We start from the raw sequence: 14,972 nt of genomic DNA on the forward strand, positions 1-14,972 counted from the left end.
ATTGGATCACATTGAAAGGAACATACTTATAACAAAATTACTATTACATTATCATTATTAACATATAGCTCATTAAATCTGACCTATAGTTACATACATATATTTAAACTTATTATTTCGTTAAGCTTACGTTTAACGTTTAAACTATTATTAACTTATAAAATGTGTGTACGTAATATTATATAAAAAAAAATAATATATATATATATATACATGTATGTGTATGTGTATTCGTTGTTCATGGATTTGCTCGAGAAAACTATTTAACAAACATTTGTAAGAAGAGTATGACATTTACAGTAATTCATTAATTATTATATTAGAGATTATTCGGAAAGTAATTTCTATTCTTGTTTTGTTTTTTTTTTGTTTTTTGGATAAATAAAAGATCATTTGAATTTTTATTGATGCATCTATTCAATTGAAATTATTGGCTCATATAATTTTGATATATATGTGTTCACTTTCCGAAAAATCAATTATGCAAATATTTACAATCAGTATTGTTTAATATTACTGTACACGAAAAATTATGGACATAATATAATTATTAAACTATATATAAATGATATTAATAATAATTATGTTAAATATACCACATCTAAATTGAATTCGAATTTGAAATTTGAATCTTTAGAAATCGATTGATGTAATTTAATTCATAATTCGAAATTTGTTTTTGTTGTTCTTCTTTTTTTTTTTTTTACATAAATTAGAACCTCCAGTATCCAAAATATGATTATTCAATTAAAATATTTTTCGTATAATAAGACACTAATAATTATCATTTTTTGTGAGTTCGTATTTAAAAAAAAGAAAAAAAAAAGAAACTGATAAGAAAATTAAATGTTTGTAATATAAATATATGAAAAATTAATAATAATAAAAAATATAAATAAATTTAAAAAAAAAATGTAATATCGTACAAATAATTATTACATTTATGAGTATTTGATTTGATAATAAATAATAATACAAATAAAAAAATGTATGCACAATGTTCGAATACTGAAGATTCCATTGTGTGTGTTTGCATAATAATAATAATAATAAATAATAATAAAAATAAATAATAATCTATCTCTTTTTTTGCGATTGATATTTGCGATAACCTTGATAGGCAAGATCTTGTCCAAATGACACAGTGTCACCATGATAATTTCCATCATAATCTGGATGATGATTTGCGTAAGGATAATGACCAGGAGGTTCCCTGTAATAAGGGTAACCAATACCACTTTGACTGTATATCGGTGGTTGATAATTTTGTGGTTTGTATAATTTTAAAAATCCTATAACACCTGGTATTACAATTGCCAAAAGTGCTAAGAATTTTTGAATGATACCAATCCAAATATCAATGGTAAAAATAACAATAATTTCAGTTTGAATAGTTTCAATATTATTAACATTGGTAATAATAATTTTCGAAAACGATGACGAGCTGAAAAAAAAAATAAAATAATAAAAATAATTAAAAGTATTAAGTAAATTTGTAATGAATTTTTAACTAACACACGCGACAACGTGATTCGTTTAAAAAAATTTTTCTAAATCATAAAAACTTTTTGTAAATAATAATAAAAAAAAATAATAAAATGCTAAAATTTGATTTATATCTATACAATATAATTTCATATTAATTTATTTACAAACCAATGAGAAAATACTCACAAAAAAGTGAATCCTTTTTATCTTCCAATGTATCTAACTCGCCGACAATTTCATCTATGAATCTAGGCGAATAACTATCATTGTCACCTGTCTCGGATAACGGAACATTAATTTCAATAGCCATTGTCTTAACAAATTTTTCCATTTTTCTCAATGCAAATTTAACCAATTGATCCCATTCCGAATCGTCGGATCTAAATATTATAAAAAAAAAAATAAATAAATAAATAAAATTATTATTATAAATTACATGACACTTTGATGTACATGATTTACAAAATATTACAATGACATTATGATTATAAATGCAAATCATAAATAATTGATTTACCTAGCTTCAGTTGAATATTCGTAAGGTTGACGATTAACATCAGCAACCACTTGACGTGACATTCTTACAACGTTTACATTATCATTCAAAGTATAAGCCGTTTGATCGAAAAATTCGGAAAACGAGGTGAGTGCTTGAGATTTGAAACATTTGGCAAGTTCACCTGTCAAACAATCTTTGTTAATTTTAGCCAAATATGGATCAGTGTTGCTTCCTGTTCCAAGACCGATCCAATCGAATAAATTTTTTCCTTCACGTGTTGTTGTTCCATTGAAAAATCTCACATTATTTTGTTGCGACTCGAAGTTACCTTAAAACATAATACAATTATAAATTTTAATAACAATTATTATTTCAATTTTACAATAACATCATTAAAATATGTATCACTGATCCTTTGATTAATATTAAATAACAAATCAACAATAATGTTTATAATTATTAAAATATATTAATATATTAAATAAAATAAAATATAAATTATTATTTAATATATTAAAAGATGAATTTTTTGAACGTAGAATTTGTTTTACAGAAAAATTATTAAATAAAAAAAAAAACAAAAAGACCCGATGACGAATCGTGGTGAAATTTTGTTGTTGTTGTAAGAATTGAACATAGTTTTTAATAATAATAATAATAATAAATTAGGCTATAGATTTACCATTATTACCACCACCTGACATTTCGTCACCACCAGCTTTCTCATCAACAAAGGTAACTCTTTCACCTGTAGATTGGCTACGTATCAACTGCGGAGTGGTGGATAAAAGCAGACTGCAGCAGCTTACCAACAATCGCACCAATCGCATTCTGTCTCGATTAACTTTCGCTGGTATCTAAAATAAAAATTTTTTTGTTTTTATTATCATACGATTTATTTTCATTTCACAATGTTGATTATTAACTTGTTTTAATTATTGTTTTTATTATTGTCTTCGAAAACCCACAAGACAATTTTACAATTACAATGAATAAAATGACAAACTAAAAAAAGACACATCTGTGATGAAAAAAAAAAAAAAAAAGAAAAAAAAGTACAAAACGAAACTATAATAATAATTTGTAATCATACTTTTGATTAAAAAAAAACAAAAAAAAAAAAACATTTTCATGATAAATTTAACGTAATAATAATTAAACAAATGACACTAATCTCGTAATAAACTTAAACAACTATTTGTTATATATCATCCGATGAAACTTTCTCATTTTGTTCTTTTTTTTTTTTTTTTTTAATTGATTTCAAAAAAGATTAAAAATCAAAATATAAGAAAAGTATCGAATTAAACTCTTACGTGTTTTAATTGAGATTTTTTGTTATAAACTAACGTCATACACAATACATTTGAATCGGCATAGTGTCCACAAACTTCGAATCACTAAGTTTCGTGTTTCTTACAAATCTTTCACTGTAAAACGAACGTGTTAGTCACGAAGGAAAGACTCGGACTATTCGCTGTGAGTCTTGTAAGTGCCGTTAGTCCTAAAGGACCAATCAGAATGTCAGGATGATCACGGTAAATAATGCCGGTGCAAGTTCTCACGTACGCACACCTGACGATACGCATTGAAATACATTTGGTGTCGTTCACTTTGAATAAATATCAACAAGGTTATCGACATTTTAACACAAATTCAATTATTTTCAAATTAATTGAAAAGATATATTTATTTATATAATATATATGTTCGTTCTTTAGGAATTCAATTTTGTAAATGAATTTTAATTATTATTCAATTTGTTTACACAATTATCAATTATTTATCACATCCATTATCAAACCACGAAATTAGAAGAATTTTATCGTTACATTTTTTAATTATATATATATATATATATATATATTATTTTAAATTTGTTAGATAAATAAAACAATAATTAAATGGTTAATATTATTTTCAAAATGGCGCCAGTACGTCTAGTTACCTTTTATCTAGTAATAAATCGTATAACGCATCGTTGCAAAAAAGGATGAAATTAAATTGGCACTACTGTCATTCAAATAAAATCTTCATCATTGTATTAAATTTAAACAAATAAAAATCTATCCGTTTGATAACAATTGATAACAATTTTAAAAATCATCATTGAAACATATCACACGTAAAACAATTGAATGTTGTTGATCATCAAACGTTTAAACTATTAATAATAAAAAAAAAAAAAAAATAAAAGTAATAAAAAAATTGTACAAATCGTAAAATTCTTTAAATATTGTTTGTTCAAATAATATTACTGCACTATAATTATAATAATTTAAATAATAATTTTGATCGTATAACTTATCATTGTAAATTTGATATATTTAACGATAATAATAAAAAAAAAATATATATCGGTTATCCAAATAATATACCTTATTATAATTATATATTAATTATATTAATAAATAATTATGTTTATTATAACTTACCATTGAATTTGATATATTTAACAATAATAATAATAATAATAATAAAAAAAAACAAATAAAATGAGATGTGTACTGATAGGAAGCAAAATGAATTCAACATGTGAGCCGGTGAGTGGCTGTTGCATTTATACGTCAGTGCGGTCCAGTTTTAAGGAGAGGGAAGAATCCGTAGGACGTGAGAGAAGAACAAAAATGAAGTATTAAAAAAAATATTGAAAAGTGAAAGTGACCCCGGATATAGGACCGGAACCTCCTATGAGGAGATACGAGAGATCTTATTAGAAAAGAAGAAGAAGACGAAGAGTGAAATACACAAACTTTCCTTTACGCAACTTGATGTTCAACGTATGCGTCATCATCGACCCCAACCCGCCCCCCCTTCCCCTCCTCTTACGTAAATATTATTTGAACACATTGTTTATAATTATATTCTGTTTAAAAAAAAAAAAAAAAGAATCTTTTTTTCTTTCAACTTATTTAAATATATCGTCGATATATTTTTATAGAAAATAATAAGAAGAAAAAATAACATTACATTGAAAAACAATAGAAATGTTTTCATTTAAAAAAACACAAGTATTCTTTTTTTTTTTTTAAATTAATAATCCATTTTTATATTTTTTGTTTTTTTTTTTTTGTTAACAACCTCTGTATGTTTTATTTCATATTATTTATCTTATGGAATTATATATTTGTTTGGAGAAAAAAAAATAATAAAATACAAAATTAGATTTTGTTTGTCAAAGGATGAATCGAGACACAATATTATGGAATTGTTAATTGAAATATTGCAAAATAATTTGAACGATATTAAGAAATTTTTGAAAACTCAATTAATAGCAAATAGTTTAACGATAGTAATCATATAATATGTTTGTTAATTTATATAATATATAATATATATACTAATATAATATATATTAATATATAAATTTTATATATTATATAATATAACAAAGGATCACACACACACACAGACACACTCACATAAAAATATTTTCTATATAACACAATAAAATAAAATAAAATAATATTGTACACATATTGTGTAAATGAAAAATCTAAACGACTAATCTCATATTAATTATATAAAATTGAATTGTGTGTATATCTAAACAATAAACATTCGTTGTAAATTTCTATTTCCATTTTTAAACAATGCATTTAATTTCATATTATATTTTCATCCAGTTAGATTTTATTTTCATTATAAATATTTCATTCATAGATAACATCTTGAATAATTAACAACTTAAACAAAACAATATCATTGATCGAAAACAATTCGATCTATAATTTCATTTTTATTTATCATCAAATCAAAACACAAACGAGAAAATGTACAAATTATTTATAAATTGAATCGTAAAGATTTGGAATTTAAATTAAAAAAAAAAAAAAAAAAAAAACAACAGAAAAATCAACGTATTCTAATTCAACTTAAACTGTACAATTAATTAGTATACCTGTACATCCATTCAAATGTTGATCTTACGTGTGATAATTAAAACGTAATACACACACACATTAATAACATCACACAAAACAGAAATTAAATCTAATTCTTATTAAAATGAACTAATTGTAAGTTGATATTCGTTTATCAAGCACACACAACCGTGCACCCACGTCGTATGTTTTATTATTTGTTAATAAATAAATAACAATTAGTCAAACTTACATTAGAACAATGATCATCGTAATTATGTTTTTCTCGCGTGATTTTGCAAGATTAATTATATTTCATTAAGAAAAAAAAAAAAAACAATAAAATTATGCATGATCATATAAAATCAATTATTTAATGTTTTAACGATCAAAATTATATTATTATACAAAAAAAAAAAAACAATATTTATTTCGATTATAAAACATATTGTAAAAATACGAAACCGAATTTAATCGAATTGTATTCCCTTAAAATGATTCAAATAAAATTTGAATTCAAATAAAATGTTCGATATAAAATTTCTAATAAAAATATCACTAAAATAAATCGAAATAAATCTAATTTATGTTAGAAAACAAATAACAAAATATAATAAATAATTCAAAAGTAAATAATAAATGAAATATCGAGTTTGTCGAGACATTCGCGGTATTTTTACAAAAGAAAACCAAAATAAAAATAAAAAAATACTTTAATAATCGAGTTCATCACTTTTTGTCGTCCGTACCACAAAAAATAATTAATCTAATCATTTTTTTATTGTAATGAAAAAAAAAAAAAAAAACAAGAAAATATCGCGAACGTAGTATTTATCTTTCAAAAGAAGATACTTATTATAATAGATCCGGAAACTGTTTTCCTGTTACTGTAAAGGATCGCACAATACCGCATACAGATAACGGGTTATTGTAACGATGTCATCTGTAAATATAGTAACGATCATCAACCTATTAGAACAGTTCGTTCTTTTCAAGAAATCAATGTGTCAAGAGAAACGTTTTGAAAGATTTTTTTTTTTACATAAAAATAAATAAAAACAAAAAATGAAGTATCTTTTAAATTTACAAACATGAACGACGAATGTATAATAAGTTCTGTTAGATCGCCTCCTAATCACACGGCCTTGATTATATCTAACGATGAAACTAATCCTATCCGTAGAATGTAATTTGACGTAATCTTCTTTTATTTTTTGCAATTAACGTCATCTTAAATCATCCTAGGTTACCTGATTTCAGTTTTGTTTGTTTGTTTGTTTGTTTGTTTGTTTGTCTGTTTTTTTTTTTTTTTTCATTAAGAAATATATAAATCTCTCAGTTATATTTTAATTAACCCTTCAAGTGCTATATATAATTATATATATATATATATATTAAATTATATTTAGAAATAAAAACTTTAATTATTAAATATAATTTTTCTATTATTAGAGAATCTAGTTAATAATAAATGATTTCGTTCATACAAAACATTTTAGTTCAAAGTATTTAGCACTGAAAGGGTTAAGAAAAAAATGATTTCTTTTTGTTTATTTTTTTTTTAATTTGTTTAAAATAAATAATAACTCTTCTAACATTGTTTATAATTTTTGATCAAAGTTTCAAAGTTTTCTAGCGTGTACGAGTTTATCGATATCCTGATACGTAGCAAGCATAGCTTGATTTTGTTTAAGACTTTGATCTTCCCTAGCAGTTGGACAATTGTTATAATCATCCTCACAATTGATACCATCTTGACCATCTTTAGCTGCCTTCATATAACGGAAAAATCTTAATACATCTGGATTATCGCTCGCTGGTTTTCTCAATTCGTTTAATTCTCTCGATAATTGTGCCGATACGAGATTAGAATAAGGTGCATATCTTGCAGGACTTCTGTACATAGCACAAACTGCATATTCTCTGCAACCTTCTGTGGTATGACCCAGTCGATAGAATACAGCATCCAATCGTGATAATAATGGCGAGTAGAAAGGGTCGTAATTCGTCAGGAGCAACGAGCTTGTTGGAATCTCGTGAAATACCTGTTGTCAACACAGTTATGTGTCAATTAAAATAAAAATTAGAAAAAAAAAAAAAAACAACAAATTAATTCAATTATATTGTACACCATTAGTTAGAAAAACCTGAAGTAGTAATTTTTATATGCATAAATAAAAAATGGAGAACAAAATTAATGATGGACGAGAAAAATATTGATGTATATATATAATTGAAAATAAAAAGAAAAGAAAAAAGAAGAAGAAGAAGAAGAAAGATATTCAATATATTTTGTTAAAGTGGAACACACGTGTAATACCTGTGTCTCAACCCAGAATTAATAAAAAAAAAGAAGGAAAAAAGAAAAAGAAGCCGGATACGTATCTACAACAAGTCAATTAGTATTCACGAACATTATATTGATTGGATGATATCGAAATGAAACATCAAACAGTTTAGTGAAAAATAATGTTTAACAAAATTATGAGATAAATAACACGAGGATGTATTTTAAATGTGCCTAACGGTAACTGTCGTAAGCATTACGAAGCAATTTTCAATCTTTCTAAAGATTGTAACACTTGTTATTAATCATCAAGTTAACAACTCGACTATCCTTTATTATCATCATCATCATCATCAACAACATGAATTTATTGACCGGTAACAACGTCTTGTATTCTAATTTCTCCTTCTTCTATTCTTTTTTCTTTTTTTTTTTTTTTTGAGATCTGATTCTGATTGATGACAATTTTTTAATAGTGTGAGTCTGATCGAATGAAGAAAGAAAATAAAAAAAAAAAAAAAAAATTAAGCGTAATTAATCACTCGCCTTGAAATCCTGTTTCTTCGTGAAACCTTGTGCCGCGTGTCTCATATAATAACGATTTGATATCGTATTAGCATTATTGGCGTATGAAGGATCAACGAACGAATATCTAGAAGCTATTTCAGGATTTTTTTGAGACTGCATCATATTTTCATCGTACAATGTGGAAGCTGGTAGAGTTCCGACTGGTTGTCGTGTCAAATAATCATCGTTGTACAAATCCGTATTGTCCTTAAATTCAAAATTTTCCTCGGGTGCTACGGTTGCTGTTTGAGACGATTGCGTAAATGACGATACACCTGAGAAAAAAAAAGCAAAGAAAAAAAAATGTCACCGAATAAAAAATATCTTTCCCTATTTAATATCTTTTCTTTAAACCATTCGATTTTTATCAATGCAACGATTAGGGTGAACCAAAAAGTTCGTGCATTTTTTTGTGATTTAATTTGTATTAATATTTATTTTTTTTTTTTTTTTATTAATATTTTACAAATTAATTTTACAAAAAAGAAACGAATTTCAATCCATTTATGATGCAATTTTCAATTTAAATTTTAAACCCCATTTCAATGCACGTGTCTTTTGGTATTTTTATTAATAATATTATTGGTCAATTAAATATTCTAAATGTTGTTCTAATCAATGATCACAGATTATTATAATTATTATTGTTATTATAATTAATTAAATTAGAAAATTCTTACCTTTTCCAACGATATTACCAATACTTCCAATAATGCTCGGTAAGAATAGTGCTAGTAATACGCTTTTAAGTATTTGCACGCCAAAGAACAGTGGTAACAAGAGCTTCTTCAGGCCAAATGCTAGAAAACCAAGTCCGAATCCTGTTAAAAAGGAACTCTTTCCCTGAAAGAGGGCTGAAAGCAAAAGTACCAGCCGATTAAAGCCTGCCAAGTTAGTCCTGTTAGCCATGCCGCAAAATCAGCTTTGGATTATCATTCCTTCTTCTCCACCTCCTTCTTCTCCTCCTCACTTCATTTTATATTTTCCTTCTCTATGCTTCCCCTACTTTCGTCTCATCTCCAAACGCAGAATTATTCAACAATTTTTTCAACACCCATCTAAACCAATCTCCGTTATGCCAATTATTATCCCCTACGTTAAGCCGAATTTTATTATAACCCATAAAAAAAAAAAAAGCCAAATTAAATAATTAATGCGTGTTTTATTTTGCAATTTTATTCTAAAAAAAAAAAAAAAATTATTCAATGAAACATTGTTAACACGTTCGGTACGAAATTGTTTGATTTTTTAATTTTTTTTATGTAATATATAATATTTTATCTATTATTATTTTTATACTATTTTTTTCACTAGGGGTGCTCCGCCACGCGTTGATGTGGCTCACAATCAGTCCGATACACGCGTATTTAAGTCAACGAATTACCTTACACCGCCATCTGTTATAAACTAAGAGATATAAACTATCCTATCTTTTAAATTGGATGAAATTGCACACAGTGTGCAAAATTTTATTAAAATCGGTTTAGTAGTTTAGGAGTTCATTGCGGACAAACAACGTGACACGTAATTTATATATACTAAGATTACATTTATTATATTAATAAATTATATATACTATATATTATATGTATATAATATTATATAATAATTGTACATGAGATTAGAGTTGTACATGAGAGATTACAAAAAACGTTTTATGAAACAATCATGCATTTAACCATTACTAAAACAAACCCTGTTCAATTTATGTGTTACGTGTTTGTACAATACTTTGATCGTACACAATTTCGTATTGAACGTGTTAAACATTGAACATTACACCCGTTTCTCTCATGCTAATAAACATTCCCAACCGAGTTTAAAGAACTTCCCAAGTATTCGTCTGTAAAACACACTTTTACGGTCTGAATGCCCACATAGTGTACGAGCATGAAATAGTAATATACCTTTTACCCGAGCATTCAATCTCTCTCTCTCTCTCTCACTCTCTTTCTCTCTCTTTTTCTCTCAGTATTTTAACAGACAAACAGATAGGTGCACTCTATCAACGTGTATATTATGTGTGTATGTATGTGTATGTTGTTACACTCACCATCAAAGAAGGTTCTACCCTTTCTACCGGTTATAGCATTTGGATCGACCTTGACTCTAACCACGTGTTCTTTCGCATATCGATGAAGCTCATCTATCAGATCAAATTTCTTATCTGACTTCCTATCTTTATCAACATTCGATTTATTTTTCATTGCAATTTCACTTCGCACTATTTGCACGTTATCCGTCACGTTGTATTCGTCTATCTTTGATAATTTGTCCAAAATATTTTTAACCAAATATTTTTGATCAATTTCACAATGATTTTCATCACACGATGATGCTGATGATACTGATGCTGATGATGCTGATGATGATGATGATGATGATGATGATGATTCTTTATCATCAATCGAACTTCTCGTCGAATTATCCATGTTAGATGATTCGATTTGATAACTCGATTTATCATCGGTCATTGTAATATGATCTATGTCCATATCAAATTTACTCGGTTTATCATTAATCTCGTGAGGATGATCGTCCGTGATTACGTCATATATTTCGTTTACCGTATTATTTTCCGAGGTATCGTTCAAGTTCAAGGACATTGTTGACGATTGAACGGCATTGAACTCGCCAGTCAATGCTAAAATTGCAACTAACCACCATACTGCAATCGTCATCTTTTTATATTTTATTCTTACCAAGGACATTCTTCTTGAAACGAATGTTTTTTTTTCTCTCTCTCTCTCTCTTTTCTTTCTTTTCCAATAAAAAAAAGAAAAAAAAAAATAATAACAATTTTCTTTCAAACGAAGAATTTGTTTGTTTTTACGATGATTTTCTTGAGTTTGTTCGTTTCCTTTTTTTTTTTTTTTTCTATAAAACACACACCTGTTTTGTTTGATTTCTTTCTTTCTCTCTCTCTCTCTCTCTCTCTCTCTCTCTCTCTTTCTTTCTCTCTAGCTACATGTCCAACCAATCGAAAATTAATTTAGGTAGGACAATTGCATATCTCATTTCGAAAGGTGTGTTACGTACCGTGTGTTGCAATTACCGTGATCTTTCTTACACAAATGATATTGAACTTGATTAATTATTAACATATTCAATTTGAATTGTTCAAATATTTTCAACTCATGAAATAATTCAACCTTATCTCGTTAGATAACAATATATACATAATACATTATTAATATTATTATATAATATTAATCGTATAGATGAAGATAAATCATTGATAAATTCGATAGATTAATTAACAAATATTTGAAATTGTTTGTACAGAAAAAAAAAAAAAATGTTTTCTACAGTTTGTACTCACTTTTTTCTTGGTTTTATTTTTTTTGTTTTTTTTTTTTATTAACAGTGTGTCATTGAATCTTTCCTCTTATATTTGTGAATAATATTTGAAATCTTCTATATCTTTGTTATTATTTTGGAATCCAGTAAAATATATCAAAAGAAATAAGTAAAACACCCCACGAGAGATAGTATAAAACTATTTGTAGAGAAAACGTGTTTGGAAAGGTATCTATGAAATATTGGAATCACGTTCGACGGTTGCGACGGTACTGGCTGGTAAAGTCTCTCCGTCAGATCGGATTGGACTGAACCGATCTAGGTTACCCGGCCATTCGTCTGTCCGTCCCTCACCACCAAACCCCATCCTTCCTTTCCACCTTTCCCATCCATCCTTCGTTACTTCCTTCGAATCTTCTTTCCTTCTCTTTTTCCTTTCCTTTCATTTCATTTCATTTCATTTCATTTCATTTCATTTCATTTCATTTCGTTTCGTTTCGTTTCGATTCAATTCAATTCATTTTATTTCTATGTTAACCCATTGGTCACGTATGTTTCATAAGATACCGATCTATATCGATCTATCGATCTATCCATTCCTTTTTATTTTTTTTTTTATTTATTTACATTAATCAAAATGATATTTCGTATGAGATGATATCTAGAAATGAAAATATTTTGTATAAGTTTTTATTTGGAGATTGACGAGGGAATCCCTAAAAAAAGAAGAGATTTGATTATGATCAAATTGATATTTTTATTATTTGATATATTATTTAGTGTTAATAGTTTTAATCAATTAATTTGTTTCCATTCTATACTTTGCAATCTCTAATTACTTTCGTTTATCTATATACATAATTATATAATATATATATAACACGATAATTATAAGTTATATATATATCTATATAATAACTGCAAATAATAATTAGATAGAACATATATGTAATATATATAATTATATATATTTTTTTATTTTTATAAAATAAAATTATAACAATATATAAAAAAAAATATTACAACAATATACATATATTATATTAAATATTATAATTTATATTTATTATAATTATAATAATATATAAAGAAATATCTCTATAAATAATAATTATTATATATATTAATTTTAATGTAATATAATATTATATATAATTATTATATATAAATAATTTATAATATATATAATTATTATTATTATTATATATATATATATAATATATTATAATATATATATAATTAATATAATATAATATTATAATATATATGTATAATATTAATATATATAATAATTATAAAAATATATATTTATATGTGTCAATTAAATAATTACTATTTACCTGTTTCCAATTCAAATCCATCTCCCAGATAACAATGATTGACAATTTCCAAAAAATAATTCGATATAAATAATATTTCCACAAATAAACTATCTAATTACAAATTAAACTCGCATAAATATTATTATAACAGACATTTATTAATACAACAATAAATAATCAAATTAACAAGATAAAACGAACATATGTACGATGAGTACTCGATTACAACAAAAAAACATCTCATGTATATTATTTCTATTGTATAATAGTAATCAAACAGGTGTCATAACATACTCATCGTTCATATTACAAGTCATCTTTATTATCTTTTATAATATATTATTATAATTATCACCTACACTTATTACATATCATCATCATATATACAATATATATATATATATATAAAAAAATAATAAAAAACATATATATATACTTTTTAATCAAAGATCACAAACCATATGAACAACAATTCAATCCGTTACATTAATTAATCATTCTTATCTTAAACACTATTATACATAAATAATAAAAAATGTTAACGGTCGACTTGCGTGAACGATCGCGGATCACGTGTCGACGTGTATTAAAGTTACCGATATACACTCCCCTTTCCTTACCCACTTCACCCCATTCAACTTAACCCAAGACTCAATAACAATCATCGTCATTTACTATACCCATCATTCATTCTATGCCATGTTGGTTGGTAACGTACTCAAAACCCAATGGAAAAAAGAAGAAAAATAAGAATAATCGAAGGAGTGACGGAAACGTCAACGATAGGAAAAGAAAACTACTGCTGTTCGAGAGCGTAAAAGAAACTCTTCCTTGGTTAAAAAGAAAACAAAAGAATAAGAAAACTTTAAAAAGAAATAGACAAAATAATCATCATTTTGCAATAAGTAATATGTATGTACATATATATATATATATATATGTATGTATATGTAAGAAGTCTCTCGTACGTAGCCAACAACACACAACTTATAATCGTAATGGTGTATTAAACTACAAGTTTGTAAGATAAAGAAAGAACGAACGTATTAACTGGGTGGAGGGGTAGAGGGGGGGGTTACTGGAGAGAGAGAGGGGGGGACACACACACGAAGATGATAACGGTTTTTCGATCGACCGTGAGTATGATATTCGTTCACGTGTGCTTTAAAACGAATCGTTCGCTCGAGCGAGTTTATCAAGACGAAAGGTGAATACAGGTGCTGATGGTGTGTGTTAGTGATGATGGTAGTATTAGTGGTAGAAAAGTAAAGAAGTAGAAAAACAACTTGAAAGAATATATAAGAGAAAGATCATGAGGGACTGAGGAAGAAGTGAAGAAAGGAAGGAGGAAGGTGTCATGTGGGAAGGGGGAGGAGGTAGGGTGGGTTTTGAGTATTGGGCCTATATCCAAATCTGTCAGTAGGTCAGTCAGTCGGTCAGTAACCAAGGGGCCAACGTACCACCTCCTCCTCCTCCTCCTCCTTCTCCTTTTCCTCCTCTTCCCCTTCTCCTTCTCTTCTTCTTGCTCACATGTTCGACCTTGACCATCGACCTCAAAATGAATTTCAACGACACTTTTCTATGCGTTTCATATTTTTTTTATTTTTTTTTTATTTTCTTCTTAGTTGCAGATGATCATTGATATG

The 14,972-nt window shown here is 26.4% G+C and overlaps 2 protein-coding genes across 3 annotated transcripts; both read right to left on the bottom strand.

Moving 5' to 3' along the window:
• Positions 1–824: 824 nt before the first annotated feature.
• On the bottom strand, positions 825–3,818 carry Osi2 (DUF1676 domain-containing protein Osi2). The gene is given in 6 exon segments (XM_015317755.2): positions 825–1,337; positions 1,340–1,444; positions 1,675–1,868; positions 2,006–2,315; positions 2,670–2,844; positions 3,304–3,818. Coding segments are annotated over 6 exon segments (1,083 nt in total). The 5' UTR covers positions 3,343–3,818; the 3' UTR covers positions 825–1,077.
• A 1,574-nt stretch (positions 3,819–5,392) lies between these two features.
• Positions 5,393–12,020, bottom strand: Osi24 (Protein). 2 transcript variants are annotated; one of them, XM_015317762.2, is made up of 4 exons: positions 10,758–12,020; positions 9,385–9,504; positions 8,684–8,979; positions 5,393–7,895 (listed from the first exon to the last, which is right to left on the bottom strand). In XM_015317762.2, the coding sequence occupies exons 1-4, from the start codon at positions 11,413–11,415 to the stop codon at positions 7,473–7,475; spliced, it is 1,497 nt and encodes a 498-aa protein (XP_015173248.2). In that variant the 5' UTR covers positions 11,416–12,020; the 3' UTR covers positions 5,393–7,472. The 2 variants fall into 2 exon arrangements, with proteins under 2 accessions (XP_015173248.2, XP_015173247.2); XM_015317761.2 differs by having other exon boundaries at positions 5,394–7,895; positions 9,385–9,558.
• Positions 12,021–14,972: the final 2,952 nt, after the last annotated feature.

Source organism: Polistes dominula, unplaced genomic scaffold (genome assembly GCF_049000335.1).
Source record: "Polistes dominula isolate Pdom_NZ unplaced genomic scaffold, Pdom_raw_medaka contig_24, whole genome shotgun sequence".
Lineage (NCBI taxonomy): Eukaryota > Metazoa > Arthropoda > Insecta > Hymenoptera > Vespidae > Polistes > Polistes dominula.

Bases quoted from the DNA above. Each gene is read 5' to 3' on its own strand.
- Osi24 (XM_015317761.2), bottom strand. From the start codon at position 11,415: ATGTCCTTGGTAAGAATAAAATATAAAAAGATGACGATTGCAGTATGG. The intron at 8,980-9,384 runs GTAAGAATTTTC...TTTTTTTCTCAG, and splicing joins TGGTAATATCGTTGGAAAAG to GTGTATCGTCATTTACGCAA. The intron at 7,896-8,683 runs GCGAGTGATTAA...TGTTGACAACAG, and splicing joins CGAAGAAACAGGATTTCAAG to GTATTTCACGAGATTCCAAC.